At 43.4% G+C, this 18,017-nt stretch overlaps 1 protein-coding gene across 1 annotated transcript; it reads left to right on the top strand.

Annotated features, from left to right (window-relative positions):
* The first annotated feature begins 1,586 nt into the window (after window positions 1-1,586).
* ccdc65 (coiled-coil domain containing 65) lies at window positions 1,587-12,653 on the top strand. The gene is made up of 9 exons (XM_041180374.1): window positions 1,587-1,645; window positions 3,241-3,392; window positions 4,044-4,211; window positions 5,101-5,270; window positions 5,541-5,679; window positions 9,177-9,374; window positions 10,093-10,311; window positions 11,571-11,723; window positions 12,186-12,653. Exons 2-9 carry the CDS (start codon window positions 3,261-3,263, stop codon window positions 12,489-12,491), a joined length of 1,485 nt encoding a protein of 494 aa, XP_041036308.1. The 5' UTR covers window positions 1,587-1,645; window positions 3,241-3,260; the 3' UTR covers window positions 12,492-12,653.
* The last annotated feature ends 5,364 nt before the right edge of the window (window positions 12,654-18,017 follow it).

The raw sequence follows: 18,017 nt of genomic DNA, 5'->3' as shown, positions 1-18,017 counted from the left end.
CATCCTGCAAGCCATACTAGGGGCCTAGGAGGTCATTTAGCACCTGAATAATGGGTGCTAACAGCCAAATTCCCAGACTACTGGTGGTTATGACAAGCTTGTGTCCTGCTGCACTCTCAGTGTGACTACTTGTTTTGACTTATAGGTAAGCTATTTTTCATAGAAAAACAGACCAATTGTGGCAAATATGATTCTCAGACACTGAAATCATAACTCAATGAAAACATCATTTAATTTATTCCATCACCATAAAGCAGGCCTATGAATTATGACTATATTCAGGCTGCTTTATGAATTATTCATTTTTTCAAGGCTGTAATTTTTGCTTTGAAGCTGTTTGACAATTCTTTGCTAGTTTTCTACGTTTTCAGTTGTAAGATTTGCTTGGTGTTGACGGCTCTGGGGTTTCTGACACTATTATTTCACACAATTTTGCCAAATGTTTTCCTCAGGCATATTATGCAAAATTATTTGCTGCATTATCCTTAACCCTCAATGTCTTTTTAAAAAATATTTTGATGACCTGTATGAGGTACTCTTTGTGATTTGGATTTGACTTAAGTCTTTTCACTATTGATTTGCTTGCAGAGTCAAGATTGTGCATTGATTTTGTCCAAAACAGGATTAAATGCAAAAGCAAAATACTGTGAATGCTGAAAATCTGAAATAGGAAGAGAAAATGTTGGAAATAGTCAGCAGGTCAGGCAGCATCTGTGGCGAGAGAAAGGGGGTTTCAGGTTCATGATCTTTAAAAAGTTAACTCTGTTTCCCTCTCCACAAGTAACTCACCAAGACTCTGTCGACAACACCTTCCATGACCACTACCATCTAGAAGGACAAGGGCAGCAGATAGATGGGAACACAACCACCTGGAAGGTCCCCTCCAAGCCACTCACCATCCTGACTTGGAAATATATCGGCCGTCCCTTCACTGTCGCTGAGTCAAAATCCTGGAACTCACTCCCTAACAGCACTGTGGGTGTACCTACATCACATGGACTGCAGTGGTTCAAGAAGGCAGCTCACCACCACCTTCTCAAGGGCAATTAGGGTTGGACAATAAATGCTGGACTAGCCAGCGAAGCCCATATCCCATGAAAGAATTAAAAGAAATGAAAGCAAAATACTGCGGATGCTGGAAATCTGAAATAAAAAACGAAAAATGCTGTAAAACTCAGCAGGTCTGACAGTATCTGTGGAGAGAGAAATAGAGTTAATGTTTCGAGTCTGTATAACTTCTTCAGAAAGGTCCACAGATGCTGTCAGGTCTGCTGAGTTTTTCCAGCATTTTCCGTTTTTATTTTATATTAAAAGATGAAGTCTAGTCTGCTGAGCGTTTCTAGCACTTTTTTTCTTCTTATTTCAGATTTGGACTAGCTTTCAAAATCATCTTAAAACTGCAAATTTCCACGCAGGCAGATTCAACGTTCGACTGAGAAAGGAAAAGAAGTCCTCCAAGCCTAAGGGTGGCGCTGCTGGGGGCGACGCCGGTGCGCTAGAGACCATCTTGTTCCCGCGGCTCCTTGTTCGCGGTTGCTGTGGCAGCAGGAGGGCGAGGGGTTGCTAGGTTACCGTCAGGCAGCAACAAGGCTCCCGCAGAGGGGGGGCGGGGGGAAGAAGAGGAGGATCGAGGAGGAAGAGCGGGGTGAGAGGCTCCTACTGTCTGCAGAGTCCGGGCCCAGCTCCCAGGCGACCTCAGGGACAAAAGGCCCCGGAGCTTGGCCTGTGGCAGCGCAACAACGACAAGCATTTCTATAGCGCCTTTCCCATCCTCGGGATACCCCCCCCCCCCACCCCAACCCCCATCCAAAGCGCTTCACAGCCACAATGAAGGAACTTTTTTTTTAAAGGAAAAACGTGATAACTGTTTTGCAGGTTAAAAAAGCAGCCAATTTGCGCACAGCAAGCTCCCATGTTAGGGAAAAGAAACACCCAACTCACCTTGATGATGTTGGCTCGGTGGGGTGGGGTGGGGTGGGGGGGGGGTGGCGGGAGGATAAATCAGTTTGTTGGGGTCTTTTCCAAGACAACCTGACATTTATATACTGCCGTCCAGACCCAAAGCGCTTTTTGAAGCGTTGTACATTACAAACACTGCTGTAATGTAGGAAATGCAGCTGCAAACTTATGCACAGCAACGTTCCGCAAATGGCAACATGATAATGGCCAGATAATCTGTCTTTGTGATGTCAGTTGGCATCCCCAGACCATAAGCCTGGACCTCTGGATTACCAGTCCTGTATCATAAGACCACCATGTCACCACCTCCCCTTTGATATATCAGGCCTGATTTTAACTCTGTGCAAGTGGATGGGTTTTGAATGGATTAAAATTGGGCCCATCACTATCCAAAGTTAGGCTGCAGCCAGAATTCTACCAATGGAATATCTGGCCATATCTATTTGGTAAAATCTGGGGTATCGCCTCCTTTTAATTTGCCACGATAAAGGAAAATAAAAAGGCTTGCATTGACCTGCACTGCCTTAAATGTGTCCACAAACACCTCATGTACAGTGAATTACATTTAAAAAATGACTTGTATGGGAGTGCATCCAGTAGCTTGGTGTTTATGGTGCTGGACTAATAACAGACCCTGAACTGATAGAAATCAAACTTAATAAATCTGGTCGTTTGCAGATTGACACCACGGAAGTGGTCAAAGAGGGTGTGTCACTTCTAGCCACTAATATGTACGTGCACATTTCTTTCTATCGGGCCTGTTATCAGGCAATTTATTTATCCACTGATAGATAATTCTTTCATGGCATTAATCATGGTAAGTAAAGATAGTTTATTAGGATAGGGGAACTGGGGAATCCTCAATTGCTTCTTGGGATGGGGTTGATTCAGATTCTTGGCTGCAGAGGCTTAAGGTTAAAAGCTTGAAGTTGAGCAGGTCTCCAGTAGTGAGCACAGTGTCACAGCACCAACCTGCTGTGAAGATCAGAGCTGGGAGGACTCCATCAAAGGCAAGTATAAATCAGTATAGTTTAGTCGTAATCTAAATAGCCATTACAGGTACATGTTACAAGATACACAAAACATGTAACATAGATTATAATAAAGGGCACTGACATTATAAAATGGAACTTGGAAGCCATTTTCTGTTGTTACATGTTCTAAAATGGCAGAGTTGTAAAAGTCAGAAGTCAGGACCCAATCTTTATAAAAGATTGCATTCTAACCTTGTATGGGTGGTCACATGCTTTTTTATGTTGGTAACTTGAAAATCTCCTTCAGAGTCCACAGATTGAGTCACCATGCCGAAGAAGAAGGCTAAAAAAATGGCCAAAATGACTGAGGAGGAGCAACTGCTGTACATGCAGCAGAAAATGCTGGAGGAGGAAGAGATGCAGAAGAAGAAAGAGGACATGTTGAATCAATTCTTAAAGGTGCTTCTTGTTTCAAATCTAAATGTTTTTCCAAAGAGTCATTTTTCTTTTTATTTGTACACGGGATGCAGGCGTCGCTGGCTGGGCCAGCATTTATTGCCCATCCCTAATTGCCCTTAAGAAGGTGGGGGTGAGCTGCCTTCTTGAACCGCTGCAGTCCATGTGGTGTAGGTACACCCACAGTGCTGTTAGGGAGGGAGTTCCAGGATTTTGACCCAGTGACAGTGAAGGACTGACGATATAGCTCCAAGTCAGGATGGTGTGTGGTTTGGTGGTGTTCCCATGCATCTGCTGCCCTTGCCCTTCTTGGTGGTAGAGGTAGCAAATTTGCAAGGTGGTGGTGGAGGGAGCGAATGTTGAAGGTGGTAGATGGGGTGCCAATCAAACGGGCTACTTTGTCCTGGATGGTGTCAAGCTTCTTGTGTGTTGTTGTAGCTGCAGGCAAGTGGAGAGTATTCCATCACACTCCTGACTTGTGCCTTGTAGACGGAGGACAGGCTTTGGGGAATCAGGAGGTGAGTTACTCACCACAGGATTCCTAGCCTCTGACTTACCCTTGTAGCCACAGTATTTATTTCGTGGTTCGACTAACACAATTGTGGCATGATTTACCTTGCTCTTTCTGCCTAAACATTAGTGTTCTTCTTACAGGATAAACTATCCAAGGAAGAGCACAACACCCGTCTCAACACACTGAAGCTAAATGAGAAGTGGCGCACTGTGATGCGGGAAGCAAAAGCCACAGACCTACGGAAGGACATTGAGATCTTGAGCCAAACCTTTGAAAGAATTGTAGACCGGAAAGACGGTGTCATCAGGGTGAGATGAGGAGAAGCTGCTGTTGTCCTAGGATTGTGTCAAGAGATGTAACTGTAGAGTAAGGAATTAAAGTGGGACCAGGCACAAACATTTTTCCCATTTTCATTTCTTTTTAAGATACAGGCCAGCCGCCAGTTAGACTCTGCACAGGTACAAAGGTTTTAGCACTTCTTACAAGTGTGACCTACTGGATACACTAGGTCACACGATCGACCCTAATGGCTTTGACAATGTCAGACCTGTGTGCCTTAATGACCATGTTATTTAACAATTCATGCTCGATATGTGACATTGCGCACGCGTAGGATCGTCAAATAATATTCAGATGTGAGTGAATATTTGGTGGATGAAGGCTGGAGTGGTGAACCATCTGTAGGGAGACTGCCTTCCTGTTAAAGTGAGAGATTTCCATGCTCTTGGAGGCAGTGACTTGCTGGCTGCCATTCCCCATCATCAGCATTCAGATTGCTGATGGCCACTAAATCCTCCCTTCAACATCATAACCAAAACAGCTAATACCTTTGCTTTGTTTTGCCTGCAGCACATCCCACGCACTGGCTGACAGGACAAATGGAACATCTGCAAAGCCTTGGCCACTGTTGCACTGCAAGCACCTGCACTTGCAAAGAACATCCCAGGGTGGTTTACCTTTCACCATGTCCACTCAATACCCTGCACTGATGCTGCTGCTGCTGCGATTGGGAGTGAGGGATCTCAAACCTGGATCTTATCCAGTCTGCAGCTTTTGTATTACAATAAAACGTTTCAGCTAATGTCAGGGTATGGAACTCAAGTTGCTAGATCAAAGAGGATGATGTTGCGTGGACTATTTAAATTCACTGAGCCATCTGCGGAACCAGTAATATATTTCCAATGCCTCTTCTTCCAGGCTTTAACGAAGGATTTGGAAGAGGCAGAGGAGCAGTATGCAACAGCCCTGCGGAACCATATTCAGAATGTAGATAAGCTGGTGGAGCTGCAGCGGAGTCGACTGCTCTTAATAGAGAATGAATTTGAGGCAGAGTTGGCTTCACTGAAGGAAGAATTTGATGCTGAGAGGTCAGTGTTCAACTCGCATGTTTACTGACAATAGACTTGGGATGCAAAGAGAGGTTGGCATATGCTGAACTCTGAAATGTAAGTTGTAACTCTTCCCTCAGTTCCTGTGGTCCATATTCACTTTGAAAAATTAAATTGGTTTTCAATTGCCTAACGCTCTTTTAAAATTATGTAACTGAGCAAAGTGTAGCGGGAGTGATCTGTTTAATGTGTTGTGGTTAAGAAGGTGGCTGTTATAGTAATGGTTGAATTCAATCTGCATCTCATCAGACAGCAGATGATTTTGCAGCATGAACAAGAGATGGCCAATCTGGAGGATATCATGTATGCCATGGACCAGATCTTTGGGGAGGTGGCAAACGAAGCACGACAAGAATTCAACAGCACGAGGGATGACCTCAAAAACAAGGTAAGGAAGCTTGGTCACCATCAGTGAAACAGGGCTATGGACGCCATGTGATCAAGTGCTATCAGTAATATAGGAAATAACTGAAAATCAACAAAATATATCATTTTGAATTTTTATCATTATGAGCTTTATATAATATGCAAAATTGAGGGAAGGCGGTGCCATAGCGGTATTGTCACTGGTGGTATTCCAGAGATCCAGGGTAATGATCTGGGGACCCAGGTTCAAATTCCACCACAGCAGATGGTGGAATTTGAATTCAATAAAAATTTGGAATTAAAAGTCTGATGATGACCATGAAACCATTGTCGATTGTTGTAAAAACCCATCTGGTTCACTAATGTCCTTTAGGGAAGGAAATCTGTTGTCCTTACCTGGTCTGGCCTACATGTGACTCCAGACCCACAGCAATATGGTTGACTCTTTAATTTCCCTTGTTCAGAGGGCATTTTGGGATGGGCAATAAATGCTGGCCTAGCCAGCAACACCCACATTCCATGAATGAATGAAAAAAAAAATTAAACCTTGAGTCAAGTTTGTGGGCGGTTGTTTCTGGGGCTAAGTGTTATTACAGAACTTTGAAGTGGTAAATGCTCTTTCATTTTCATACTGAAACTGCCATCCTCTTCTGAACACACTGCCTTACTAAAAGCATGCATTCTTCATGTGTGAAGCCCAGCAAGGCTTGGCAAGCTATTAAACTGTGGGGGTCCAATTCTGTTCTCTCCCAATGTGTGCGCACGCTTACTTTCCAATGGGAGGTTGTTGCTTAATGTTACTGGACCAGTGACCCTGGCCTAATGATTTGGGGCCATGATTCAAGACCGACCATGGGCACAAATGGGGAATTTAAATTCAGTTAATTAATAAAACTGGAACTTAAAAAAGAAAGCTACTCTCAGTAATGGTGGTCTTAAAGTACTGGGATTGTGTAAAAACCCATCTGGTTCATCAATGTCTTTTTTAAACTGTAAAAACCCATCTGGGTCACTAATGGCCTTTAGGGAAGGAAATCTGCCATCCTTATCTGGTCTTGCCTACCTGTGACTCCAGACCCACAGCAATGTGGTTGACTCTTAACTGCCCTCTGATATGGCCTAGCAAGCTACCTAGTTGCATCAAACTGCTACAGAAAAGTTAGCACAAGGGAAATTAGGGATGGACAATAAATGCTGACTTTGCCAGCGACGTTCACATCCCATGAATGAATAAAAAATGGAAATCAATCAGGATCTGGACACAGACTGATTTTTGTCTTTCCCAGCTGCCCACGGAGTGAAACAGCCAGGACATGGACCTGGGACATCCCTGACTAGTATGGCTCAGCTCGCTACAGACAGACCTTCAGGGAAATCTCAAGAAGATGTCTGAGGCTCGGATGTAAAGTCCTACATTCAAGCAGCTTGCTAAATATCACTGAAGAATGGCCACTAAGGTGGCAGGAACAGAATCTTAGCGAGAGCCAACAGCTGTCTAGACAGAGTAGATAGGGAGGAACTGTTCTTACTTGTGAAAGGATCAAGAATGAAAAGGCACAGATTTAAAGTAATTGATAAAAGAAGCAAAAGTGATATGAGAAAAACAAAGCGAGTGGTCAAGGTCTGGAATGCACTGCCGGAGACGGTGGTGGAGGCAGGTTCGATTGAAGCATTCAAAAGGGAATTAGGCTGTTATTTGGAAAGGAAGAATGTGCAGAGTTACAGGGAGAAGGCAGGAGAGTGGCCGTAAGGGAATCGCTCATTTGGACAGCCAATACAGACACAATGGGCCAAATGGCTTTCTCCGGCTCTGTAAAAAATCTGTGACTCTTTAATTGGGGAGTGGGGAAATTGGCAAGGAAGGAGGAATTTTAAAAATAAATATTTTGAACCGTCCAAAGAAAACCATTTCACATGTACCTTCGAGGGCATGAGATTCAGGGTATTCTGATGGCAAACAGCTCCATTGCTTAGGTGGTGGAGTCAAACCCCTTGACCAATATTAAATTCATTTTTTGTATCTTTTCACTATTTCAAAAGGTTCAATTTAAAAAGTGCAACAAACAAACAAGGATAGCCATGCTAATGAAACACCCAGCAGCAACTAGCAGACCAAGAGATCAGAAGATAGCAAACTACTCCTGCACTTTGTAGATCAGCAACAGTTCAGCCATACTGAATCGATTTTCAATCTGTTCATCATGTGCAGATAAAAGGGGCCATTTTATCAGCCTGTTGATCAGGAGCCTTGCCCTCTGGCAGGACGTAACCAAGATTTGGGTGCACGCTGAAGCAAAATGGTCAGAAAATTGTGGGCAGGCATGGCCTAACTTTCCAGAATGTGCTGCCAGGGATGAGGCTTCTCCCCAATCAGTGGAGTCAGTCTATAATTTACCACTTTTGAAAAGATAGTGAATGACAAATATTTTTGGACCTTTAATGACCACCATTCAAAATGGTGGATGAGTGCAATTTTTCCATGGCTTATTTCATGAAATAATGGCAGAAAACTGGCCAACCACAAAGGGTCTATGATAAACAGAGCTTGCCCATCTTCAAGCAGCACACAAACCAATGAACTCATTGAAATGATGATGAAGGGTTTGACCATCCAGTTGTGGAACATCCATGTGTGTCAGTGATGGCTCAGCACCAAAATGTGGAAAGACCTTTTCACCAAGCTGGCCGTGAAGAAACGGGATGTGCTTTTTGGTGAGTTGCACAGCCCACAAGTGCACCTCATAATGTGGCATTATATCGCAGAGCCTCTGAACTCTGCATTGACCCCTTAGTAACAAGGAATGAGGTCCAGTAAGGTGTATTTTGTCTTGAAAAATAGCTGCAAGCTGAGGAAGAATGTGACTGTAAAGTAATAGCCGAGAGTTGCTATTTCTGCACTCTCTGTGCCGTCTACATGTCCAGAGCGCACTCTCCTTCTGTTTCTGCTGAACTGCAAGATCTCAATGGGCAGTGCACCCAGGCTTTGAGACTGTAAACTCCTCCGTTATTCACTTCTGTTAATGCTGTGGTGATGTGACAAAATCTTAGCATTCATTCTAACTGGCAGTAGGTTAGCGCCCTGTTTTCCCCACCCCTATGAAAATCCTGCCTTTAAAAAGTTCTTAGCGGCCCTTATTGCACAGGTGTTTTGTTCTTTAGATTTTACAATGGTAGCATAACACCCATAGCTGTAGTACAAACAGATGAAGTCCATTGACACTTCCTACTGTTTATACACAGAGGCTTTTTGATGAAAATTAACTTAGAGCAAAATATGGCCTAAGATCACTTTCCTATTAAGACCGATTCATCAGTACTAATATTGTACTGTAGAAACTAAGACTGATTATTGTATTTTTGTGAATCTTACTAGAGTTGCTATCAAGCCAAAATTACTGCAGAACCTATGATTGGTTGACTGCAAAGACAATTATTTGTCATTTCTATTATTTCCAAATCACATAAGCAAACAGCACCTGAGAACTTGATGAGAGTTGTGGTGTATTTTGCTGCATTTAGAGCCTGGAGGAGAAGCATTCACTTCGAGTTAATCTGGAGGGGCTAGTGGAAGACTTGTGGCTGCAGTTTCAACATGCGTTAAAGAACTATATCGACTCAACTGAGGATCGGAAAATTGCATTTGAAACACTGAAGGCACGAGACGAAAAGAGTGCAAAAGAGATTGAAATGCAGATGAAAAAGCTGCAGAGAATGCAAGTAGGTCTAACTAAATACTGTACCTGTTGTACTGTACCATGATTATTGCAGAGATTAATTTGACCATATTTGAGAAGAGATGCCCAGTTATTAACTGAGAATTGTTACAGCTGCAACTTTCCTCAGGTTGAATTTGTATGCTGTTTCGATAGTTATTGTTTAGAATATTAACAACCCTCTTTTTCTCTCTGTTGTAGCCTTTCTTATAGCCCCTCAGTGTTATGAATAGTAGCTCCTCTGAATGTTCCTCTGTTGGGCCTTGTAAGCTCCAAATACACCATCTGACAACATTGTTCCCCAATAAATCCTCGCTGTCGAAATTGACGGGCGGATTTTACGAATGAGCACTGCCAGCGTGGAACTTAACAAATTGGGAAGTCACAGGCAAATTCATTTTAATGCATTAAACATTGTGAGGGCAAAAACCCTGTGACTGCACACCAGGTGCTCCTAGTGGAAAAATTTTGGAGAATGATTGTACAGTATCAGCACCTCAAAACTGTGCAGCTCTCTGCATCTGTCTGTGTACAGTCAAACTCAAGCTTGGTGTCACCTAATCACTACTTCCTGATTTTCTTTGCGTTCAGTCCTACACTTTTCAGTCTTGGTATGGCCTGTATTTATAGCCCTTAGTTCTCAGTTTGAAAAAATCAGTATAAAGTTTAATCCTTTCGCTGATAACTGGAATTTGGCTGTTCCATTTATTTTTTACTTATAGGATACAATAGCAGTGCTGAAGATCAAGATAGCAGCTAATTCAAGGAAGTGTGAGGCACAGAATAAAAAATTACGAGACGAAAAGGAAGCAATTAAGCAGCATTTCCTGATGCAGAAAAGCCAGATGAATTATCTCCGAGCACGTGAACATGAGCGGCTCATCAAACTAACCATTGAGAGCAATGCTGCGATCAAAACACTGAAGAACGTCTGTGATAAGGTAAAGTCGCAGGCCCCTGAATGAAACTTGTTAGAAAAAAGACTCCGATTCACACCAATGTTATCTATTAACAAGAGTGGATGGAGGAAAGTCTACCCGATTAATCTGCACAGGTAACAGGAGCCAGATTGTAATTTATCTGTTCCTTGAGAATCTCCTGTGGCCCCTTGTTGGCAGGGAGTGATGATAGTTTGGGATGTCCCCGACATTGGCAGAGCAGGTCTGTCTGCATGGTAAGACTGAGAAAGATAGAAGCAGGAGGGGGGGGGACTAGGGGAGTTTTAGTTCCAGGCTGAAGTCACCAAGGACGCAGAGTTGCTCAGTGCAGAGGCTAAGGAAGATGTTAGAATGAGGCTTGGGTTTATAACTGAAAAAAGATTTTTAATAAGGGACAGGAAAATAAAATGCTTAAAGGAAGAGTAGTGGGGAGAGACCAAGAGAGTGACTTGGCTATTCTGAAAGGTAATTCAGCAAATGGGGGGGCTGATTGGAGTTGGCTGGATGGCCATTGTGGATCAGATTGGTGTCAACAGCACAAGGTTTGATCCCCGTTCCAGCTGGGGTGGATTTGGGACCTGCCTCCTTGCCCTACCCGTCATGGAGATCATGGCACTGTGGGTTGGACCTGCCTTCAGGCAGAGAACTGAAGAACAATCAAGCATAGCACCAGAATATTTATCGTATCTGCACATTGTCAAATCTGCACATTGCCACAATTCACTTTGTAAGATTACTTATTATTACCTGATACTGGTTCTGTTCAACTAATTTAAGAATTCCCTTGTCCTTCCTGCTAAATCTAGCCTACTTTATGCACACTCTAGAAGCAACTACATGACATGATGTGTGATGATACCTGTGTCATTGTGCACCCTGTGTAACTTCAGCATACCACATCTTTTCAAATCATGTGAAGAAGAACTCAGTAATTTATCGCTTACCATTTTATTAATGTACCAATCCTCTCCAAACGAATTGTCTCTGTGTTTGAGTGTTGCTCCACTGCCCGAGGCCATGTTCAATGTTTCGTTGGCAAATTACCACCTCTGGTTACCAATGATTGTTGTATCACCTTGTTTATTGTACCTTGCTTCCACTCTGTTTAATATTTGTATAGTAGTAGGATCATGAGCGGTTAAACTTCAATGACCATTGTCACTGATCCCAGTGAGTTGTTACGAATGTAATTCTTTTGGAGTCAAACCTTGAATATTTGTCGTTCTTCACATGGTGAATGCTAACTCCTTTGATGTGTCCAGGGTGAACACATTTTGAAGATGGCAGAGATGTGCAGGAAACTGGAAACAGAAGAAGAGAAAGTCCTTCCATTCTATGCCTCCTCCCTGACTCCAGAAGAAGAGAATAAAGTTCAGCACCTGATGATCATGAGGCCATGTGAAGAGCTTGTTGAGGTGAGTGGTAAACAACTTCTAACGCAAGAACAAGGCTAGCTTAAGTTGGAATTTATTGGCAAGGTGAATTGACTAAAGTAAAGATGTGGATGAAGTTGGATGTGTCTCTGTTGGGTAGGAATGGGTGGATTAAAGATTGGATTTAGGATGAGATTAATTGATGTGAGAGGAGTTTGCCTCCAAAGAATATGTCTCTTGGAACCTCCCTGAGTTTCAGGATATGATGACTGTCCAACCGGATAGCAAACTAAATTCTGCATCATTGTAACTTTCATCATGTTGTAATGAAATGAAGGGTGAAAATTGAATTCTAGCTTACCTTAATTGGCAGCATTCCTGCCTGAAATGGATCCAGAGTGAGATCTGGATACAAAAAGCTGCAATTTTTCTTATATGGAGATATCTTTCCCAGATCTACTGCAAGTGATTCTCTAATTCAGTAAATATGCACTTTTTTTTAAGATGATGGTGGACTATGTGGCTCTGGAACAATTCTGGAAGCGCTATAATAAGGTTCTCTTGGACCAGATGGTTTTGCAGCAAGAGAAGTATACCTTACTACAGGAGAACAGACGTCTCCGGCAACTCCTGAAACAGTACTTGGATGGAATCTCTGTCAACGAGGAAATCCTGTCAAAACTGAACCCTCTCATTGTCATCAACAACAAAACAAATGTGAAAATGAGTATGCCTGTGATAGGATCTGCAGCCCCAGAGCCAGTTTACAATGTGATTGAAGCTGCGCATATCATTAATCATACAGTCTAATAATCACTGCAATTCATGTTGAAATGCCTGTTCTGTCTTTTACTTTGCTGACCAGTGACTAAACTGTGTCACCAAATGACAATTCCTTGCCTAGTTATTAAGTTAAATATCTACTCATCTGATCACTTAACATTCAATAAACAATATATAAATCCACAACTACCCCAATTAGTTGTCAAATTTTCGGTAGAAATATATATGCATAGCTATTGAAACAAAGCAAGTTTATTCAACAATGCATGTTTAAAAAAATTGTCTACCAAATTATCTTTCTTCTCTCAACTTAACAAAACTGCTTAATGTCCAACTCAGTAGCAGATTTACCCAACCTGTTGCTAATGGTTAATGTGAGTATAATAATAATAATAATGAGGGGTTGATGCAACATGGACCATATCTAAGATTCATAATGACCAAATTACAAAGTATTATCAGTGCAGAAACAGGCTATTCAGTCCAACTGGTCCATGCTGGTGTTTATGCTCCACATGAGCCTCCTCCCACCCCTCTTCATCTAATCCCATCAACATATCCTTCTATTCCTTTCTCCCTCATGTTTACCAGCTTCCCCTTAAATGCATCTACGTTATTAATCTCAACCACTCCCTGTGGTAGTGAGTTCCACATCCTCACCGTTCTGAGTAAAAAAGTTTCTCCTGAATTTTACAGTGGACTTATCAGTGACTGTCTTATATTTCTGGCAGCTACTTCTGGTCTTGTCTGCAAGCGGAAAGTCCTTTCATAATCTTTTGAATGGTGCAACAGAGGTGGCCACCCTACTAAGTCAGCTGACGGCCAGATACACACCAAGGGGAGAGCAAGGACACAGAGTAAGCAATGAAAATTATCTTTTTTAACTGGAGCGATATATGTTTCCCATCGCAACAGCATAAATCCTGCCTTTGCTGCTTTTAGATCCAGCTGTACCTAGACCAGCTGTCTTAAAAAATCACCTCTCTTGATTTCCGCAAGATTTGTGCATTTTTAAAATTCTTTCACAGGATGTGGGCTTCGCTGGCTAGGCCAGCATTTATTGCCCATCTGTAGTTGCCCTTGAGAAGGTGGTAGTGAGCTGCCTCCTTGAACTGCTGCAGTCCATGTGGTGTAGGTCCACCCACAGTGCTGTTAGGGAGCGAGTTCCAGGAGTTTGATCCAGTGACAGTGAAGGAATGGTGATATATTTCCAAGACAGCACTTGGGAACTTGTGGTGTTCCCATGCATCTGCTGCCCTTATCCTTCTAGGTGGTAGAGGTTGAGGGTTTGGAAGGTGCTGTCGAAGGAGCCTTGGTGAGTTCCTGCAGTGCATCTTGTAGATAGTACACACTGCTGCCACTGTACGTCGGAGGTGGAGGGAGTGAATGTTTGTGGATGGGGTGTCAATCAAGTGGGCTTCTTTGTCCTAGATGGTTTTGAGTGTCTTGAGTGTTGTTGGAGCTGCACTCATCCAGACAAGTGGAGAGTACATACAAATTAGGAGCAGGAGTAGGCCACTCAGCCCCTCGAACATGCTCCACCATGGCTGATCTAATTGTAACCTCAACTTCACATTCCTGCCTACCCCAGATAACCTTTCACCCCCTTATCAAGAATCTATCCAGCTCTGCCTTAAAGATATTCAAAGACTCTGCTTCTACTGCCTTTTGAGGAAGAGAATTCCAAAGACTTGCAACCCTCAGAGAAAAAAAAATCGCCTCATCTTTCTCTTAAATGAATGATCCCTCATTTTAAAAATAGAGATCTCTAGTTCTAGATTCTCTCACAAGAGGAAACACCCTCTCCACATCCACCTTGTCAAGACCCCTCAAGATCTTATATGTTTCAATCAAGTTGCCTCTTACTCTCCTAAACTCCAGCATATACAAGCCCAGCCTGTCCAGCCTTTCCTCATAAGACAACCCTCCCATTCCAGATAAACCTTCTCTGAACTGCTTCCAGCACACTTACATCCCTCCTTAAATAAGGAGACCAATACTGTACACAGTACTCCAGATGTGGTCTCACCAATGTCCTGTATAAGTGAAGCATAACCTCCCTACTTTTGTAATCAATTCCCCTCGCAATAAACAATAACATTCTATTAGCTTTCCTAATTGTTTGCTATACCTGCATACCAACCTTTTGTAATTCATGCATTAGGACACCCAGATCCCTCTCCACCTCAGATCTCTGCAATCTCTCACTATTTAGATAGTAAGCTTCCTTTTTATTTTTCCTGCAAAATGGACAATTTCACATTTTCCCACATTATACTCCAGATTTTTACCCACTCACAACCTATCTATATCCCTTTGTCGCCTCCTTATGTCCTCTTCACAACTTACTTTCCTACCTATCTTTGTGTCATCAGTATTTCATCACATTCCTAACCTGTGCCTTGTAGATGGTGGACAGGCTTTGGGGAGTCAGGAGGTGAATTAATCTCCACAAAATCCCCAGCCTCTGACCTGCTGTTAGCCACAGTATTTATATGGCTGGTCCAGTTCAATTTCTGGTCAGTGGTAACCCCAGGATGTTGATAGTGGGCGTTTCAGCAATGGTAATGCCATTGAATGTAATGTTGGAGATGGTCATTGCTTGGTACTTGTATAGCATGAACATTACTTGCCACTTGTCAGCCCAAACCTGGATATTGTCCAGGTCTTGCTGTATATGGGCACAGACTGCTTCAGTATCTGAGGAGTCATGAATGGTGCTGAACATTGTGCAATCATCTACGAAGATCCCCACTTCTGACCTCATGATGGAAAGATGGTCATTGAAGCAGCTGAAGATAGTTGGGCCTAGGACACTACCCTGAAGAATTCATGCAGTGATGCCCCAGGACTGAGATGATTGACCTCCAACAACCACAACCATCTTCCTTTGTGCTAGGTATGACTCCAACCAGTGGGGAGTTTTCCCCCTCAGTTTTTCCCCAATTCCCATTGACTCCAGTTTTGCTAGGGCTCCTTGATGCCACACTTGATCAAATGCTGCCTTGACGTCAAGGGCAGTCACTCTTACCTCACCTCAGGAGTTCAGCTCTTTTGTCCATGTTTGAATCAAGGCTGTAATGAGGTCAGGAGCTGAGTGGCCTGTTGGAACCCAAACTGGGCGTCAGTGAGCAGGTTATTGCTGAGTGAGTGTCGCTTGGGACCACTGTCAACGACCCATCACTTTGATGATGATCGAGAGTAGACTGATGGGGTGGTATTTGTCCAGGTTGGATTTGTCCTGCTTTTTGTGCACAGGACATATCTGGGCAATTTTCCACATAGCCGGGTAGATGCCAGTGTTGTAGCTGTACTGGAGTGTTAGAAGTACAGCTTGGCTAGGGGCACAAGTCTTCAGTACTATCGACAGAATGTTGTCAGGACCCCGTAGCCTTTGCAGCACCCAGTGCCTTCAGCTGTTTCTGATATCCCGTGGAGTGAATCAAATTGGCTGAAGACCTGCATCTATAATCTTGGAACCTCAGGAGGTGACTGAGATGGATCATCTACACGGCACTTTTGGCTGAAGATTGTTGCAAATGCTTCAGCCTTATCTTTTGCATTGATGTGCTGGGCTCCCCCATCAATGGGGATGGGAATATTTGTGGAACCTACTCCTCCAGTGAGTTGTTTAATTGTCCACCACCATTCACGATTGGGTGTGGCAGGACTGCAGAATTTAAATCTGATCTGTTGGTTGTGAGATCGCTTAGCCCTGTCCATCACTTGCTGTTTCTGCTGTTTGGCATGCAAGTAGTCCTGTGTTGTAGCTTAACACCTCATTTTTAGGTATGCCTGGTGCTGTTCCTGGCATGTCCTCCTGCACTCTTCATTGAACCAGAGTTGATTCCCCAGCTTGATGGTAATGGTAGAATGGGGGATATGCCGGGCTATGAGGTTACAGATTGTGATTGTATAAAATTCTGCCCACAGCGCCTCATGGATGCCCAGTTTTGAGTTGCTAGGTCTGTTCAAAATCTATACCATTCAGCACAGTGGTAGTGCCACACAACATGATGGACACTATCCTCAATGTAAAGATGGGACTTCATCTCCTCAAGGACTGTGTGGTGGTCACTCCTGCCAATACAGTCATGGACATACATCTGCATCAGATAGATTGGTGAGGATGAGGTCAAGTAGGTTTTCCCCTCACCACCTGCCACAGACCCAGTATCGCAGCTGTGTCCTTTAGGACTCGGCCAGCTCAGTCTGTGGTGTTGTTACTGAGCCCATCTTGGTGATGGACATTGAAGTCCCTCACCCAGAGTACATTCTGCGCCCTTGCCACCCTCAATGCTTCCTCCAAGTGGTGTTCAAATGGAGGAGTACCAATTTATCAGCTGGGTGGGGGTGGGTGGCAGTACGTGGTAATCAGCAGGAGGTTTCCTTGCCCATGTTTGGCCTGATACCATGAGACTTCATGGGGGTCCGGAGTCAATGTTGAGTACTCCCAGGTCAACTCCCTCCCGACTGTTTACCACTGTGCCGCCACCTTTGGTGGATCTGTCCTGTCGGTGGGGTAAGACATACGTAGGGATGGTGTTGATGTTGTCTGGGACAGAATCATACCTTACAGGCATTGTCAGGCTGTTGCTTGACTAGTCTGTGGGACAGCTCTCCGAATTTTGGCACAAGCATCCAAGTAAAGGGAACTTTGCAGGGTCAACAGGGTTTGCTGCTGTCGTTTCCTTTGCCTAGGTCAATGCTGAGTGATCTGTCTGGTTTTATTCCTTTTTGCAAGATTTGGAGCAATTTGATACAACTGGGTGGCTTGCTAGGCCACATCAGAGGGCAGTTCAGAGTCAACCACATTGCTGTGAGTCTGGAGTCACATGTAGGCCAGACCAGGTAAGGACAGCAGATTACCAAATGGTTTTTACAACAATTGACAATGGTCACTTTTACCAAGATTAGCCTTCGAATTTTAGATTTATTAATTGAATTCCACCTGCGGTGGGATTCGAGCCCGTGTCTCCAGAGTATAAGCCTGGGCTTTTAGGTCACTGGTCTGGTGCTATTACCGCTATACCTGTATATGAGCTGTACAATTTTAACTTCTGTAACCTTTCTCCTCTGTCAAAGATATACTTTCTGATTTTACAGACACTGTGCAACATATACTGAATTAATAAATCCTACTTCTCCATCTACTGCAAAAACTCATTAAATAACACCAACAAGAATTGAAAACAAGGCTATATAGTAATATCTAAAGAAATCTCCCCAATTCAATGGACCAATCTGAGTGACATGTTAGAATGTTAAACCCTGTTGGTATCCTGGTGCCCTCCAAGCTTCAGCATTGCGATGTAGCAGATGATTCATTTATTCCCCCAGCTTCCCAGGTCTTTCCTAACAAAGTGGCAACGCACAAGTCCAGACAAGGCTGGATAGCTATATGTTGACCTGAAAGAGCTGCTTCTGGTCCTCTGGTCTTGGTGGCTTGTTTTCCCCTCCTGGTGAGGAATGTTTTGTTTCTTGTAGGCATTAGCTCCCTGTCTTGGTTTAGCATTAGCTCTCTGTTTTGTCGCATTTAATTTTGACTACAAG

Source organism: Carcharodon carcharias, chromosome X (assembly GCF_017639515.1).
Source record: "Carcharodon carcharias isolate sCarCar2 chromosome X, sCarCar2.pri, whole genome shotgun sequence".
NCBI classification, from domain to species: Eukaryota; Metazoa; Chordata; class Chondrichthyes; order Lamniformes; family Lamnidae; genus Carcharodon; species Carcharodon carcharias.
The sequence above is the reverse complement of the archived record's forward strand: the minus strand, read 5'-3'. Positions and strand labels throughout refer to the sequence as shown.

Bases quoted from the DNA above. Each gene is read 5' to 3' on its own strand.
- ccdc65 (XM_041180374.1), top strand. From the start codon at position 3,261: ATGCCGAAGAAGAAGGCTAAAAAAATGGCCAAAATGACTGAGGAGGAG. The intron at 3,393-4,043 runs GTGCTTCTTGTT...TTCTTCTTACAG, and splicing joins TGTTGAATCAATTCTTAAAG to GATAAACTATCCAAGGAAGA. The intron at 5,271-5,540 runs GTCAGTGTTCAA...GCATCTCATCAG, and splicing joins GAAGAATTTGATGCTGAGAG to ACAGCAGATGATTTTGCAGC.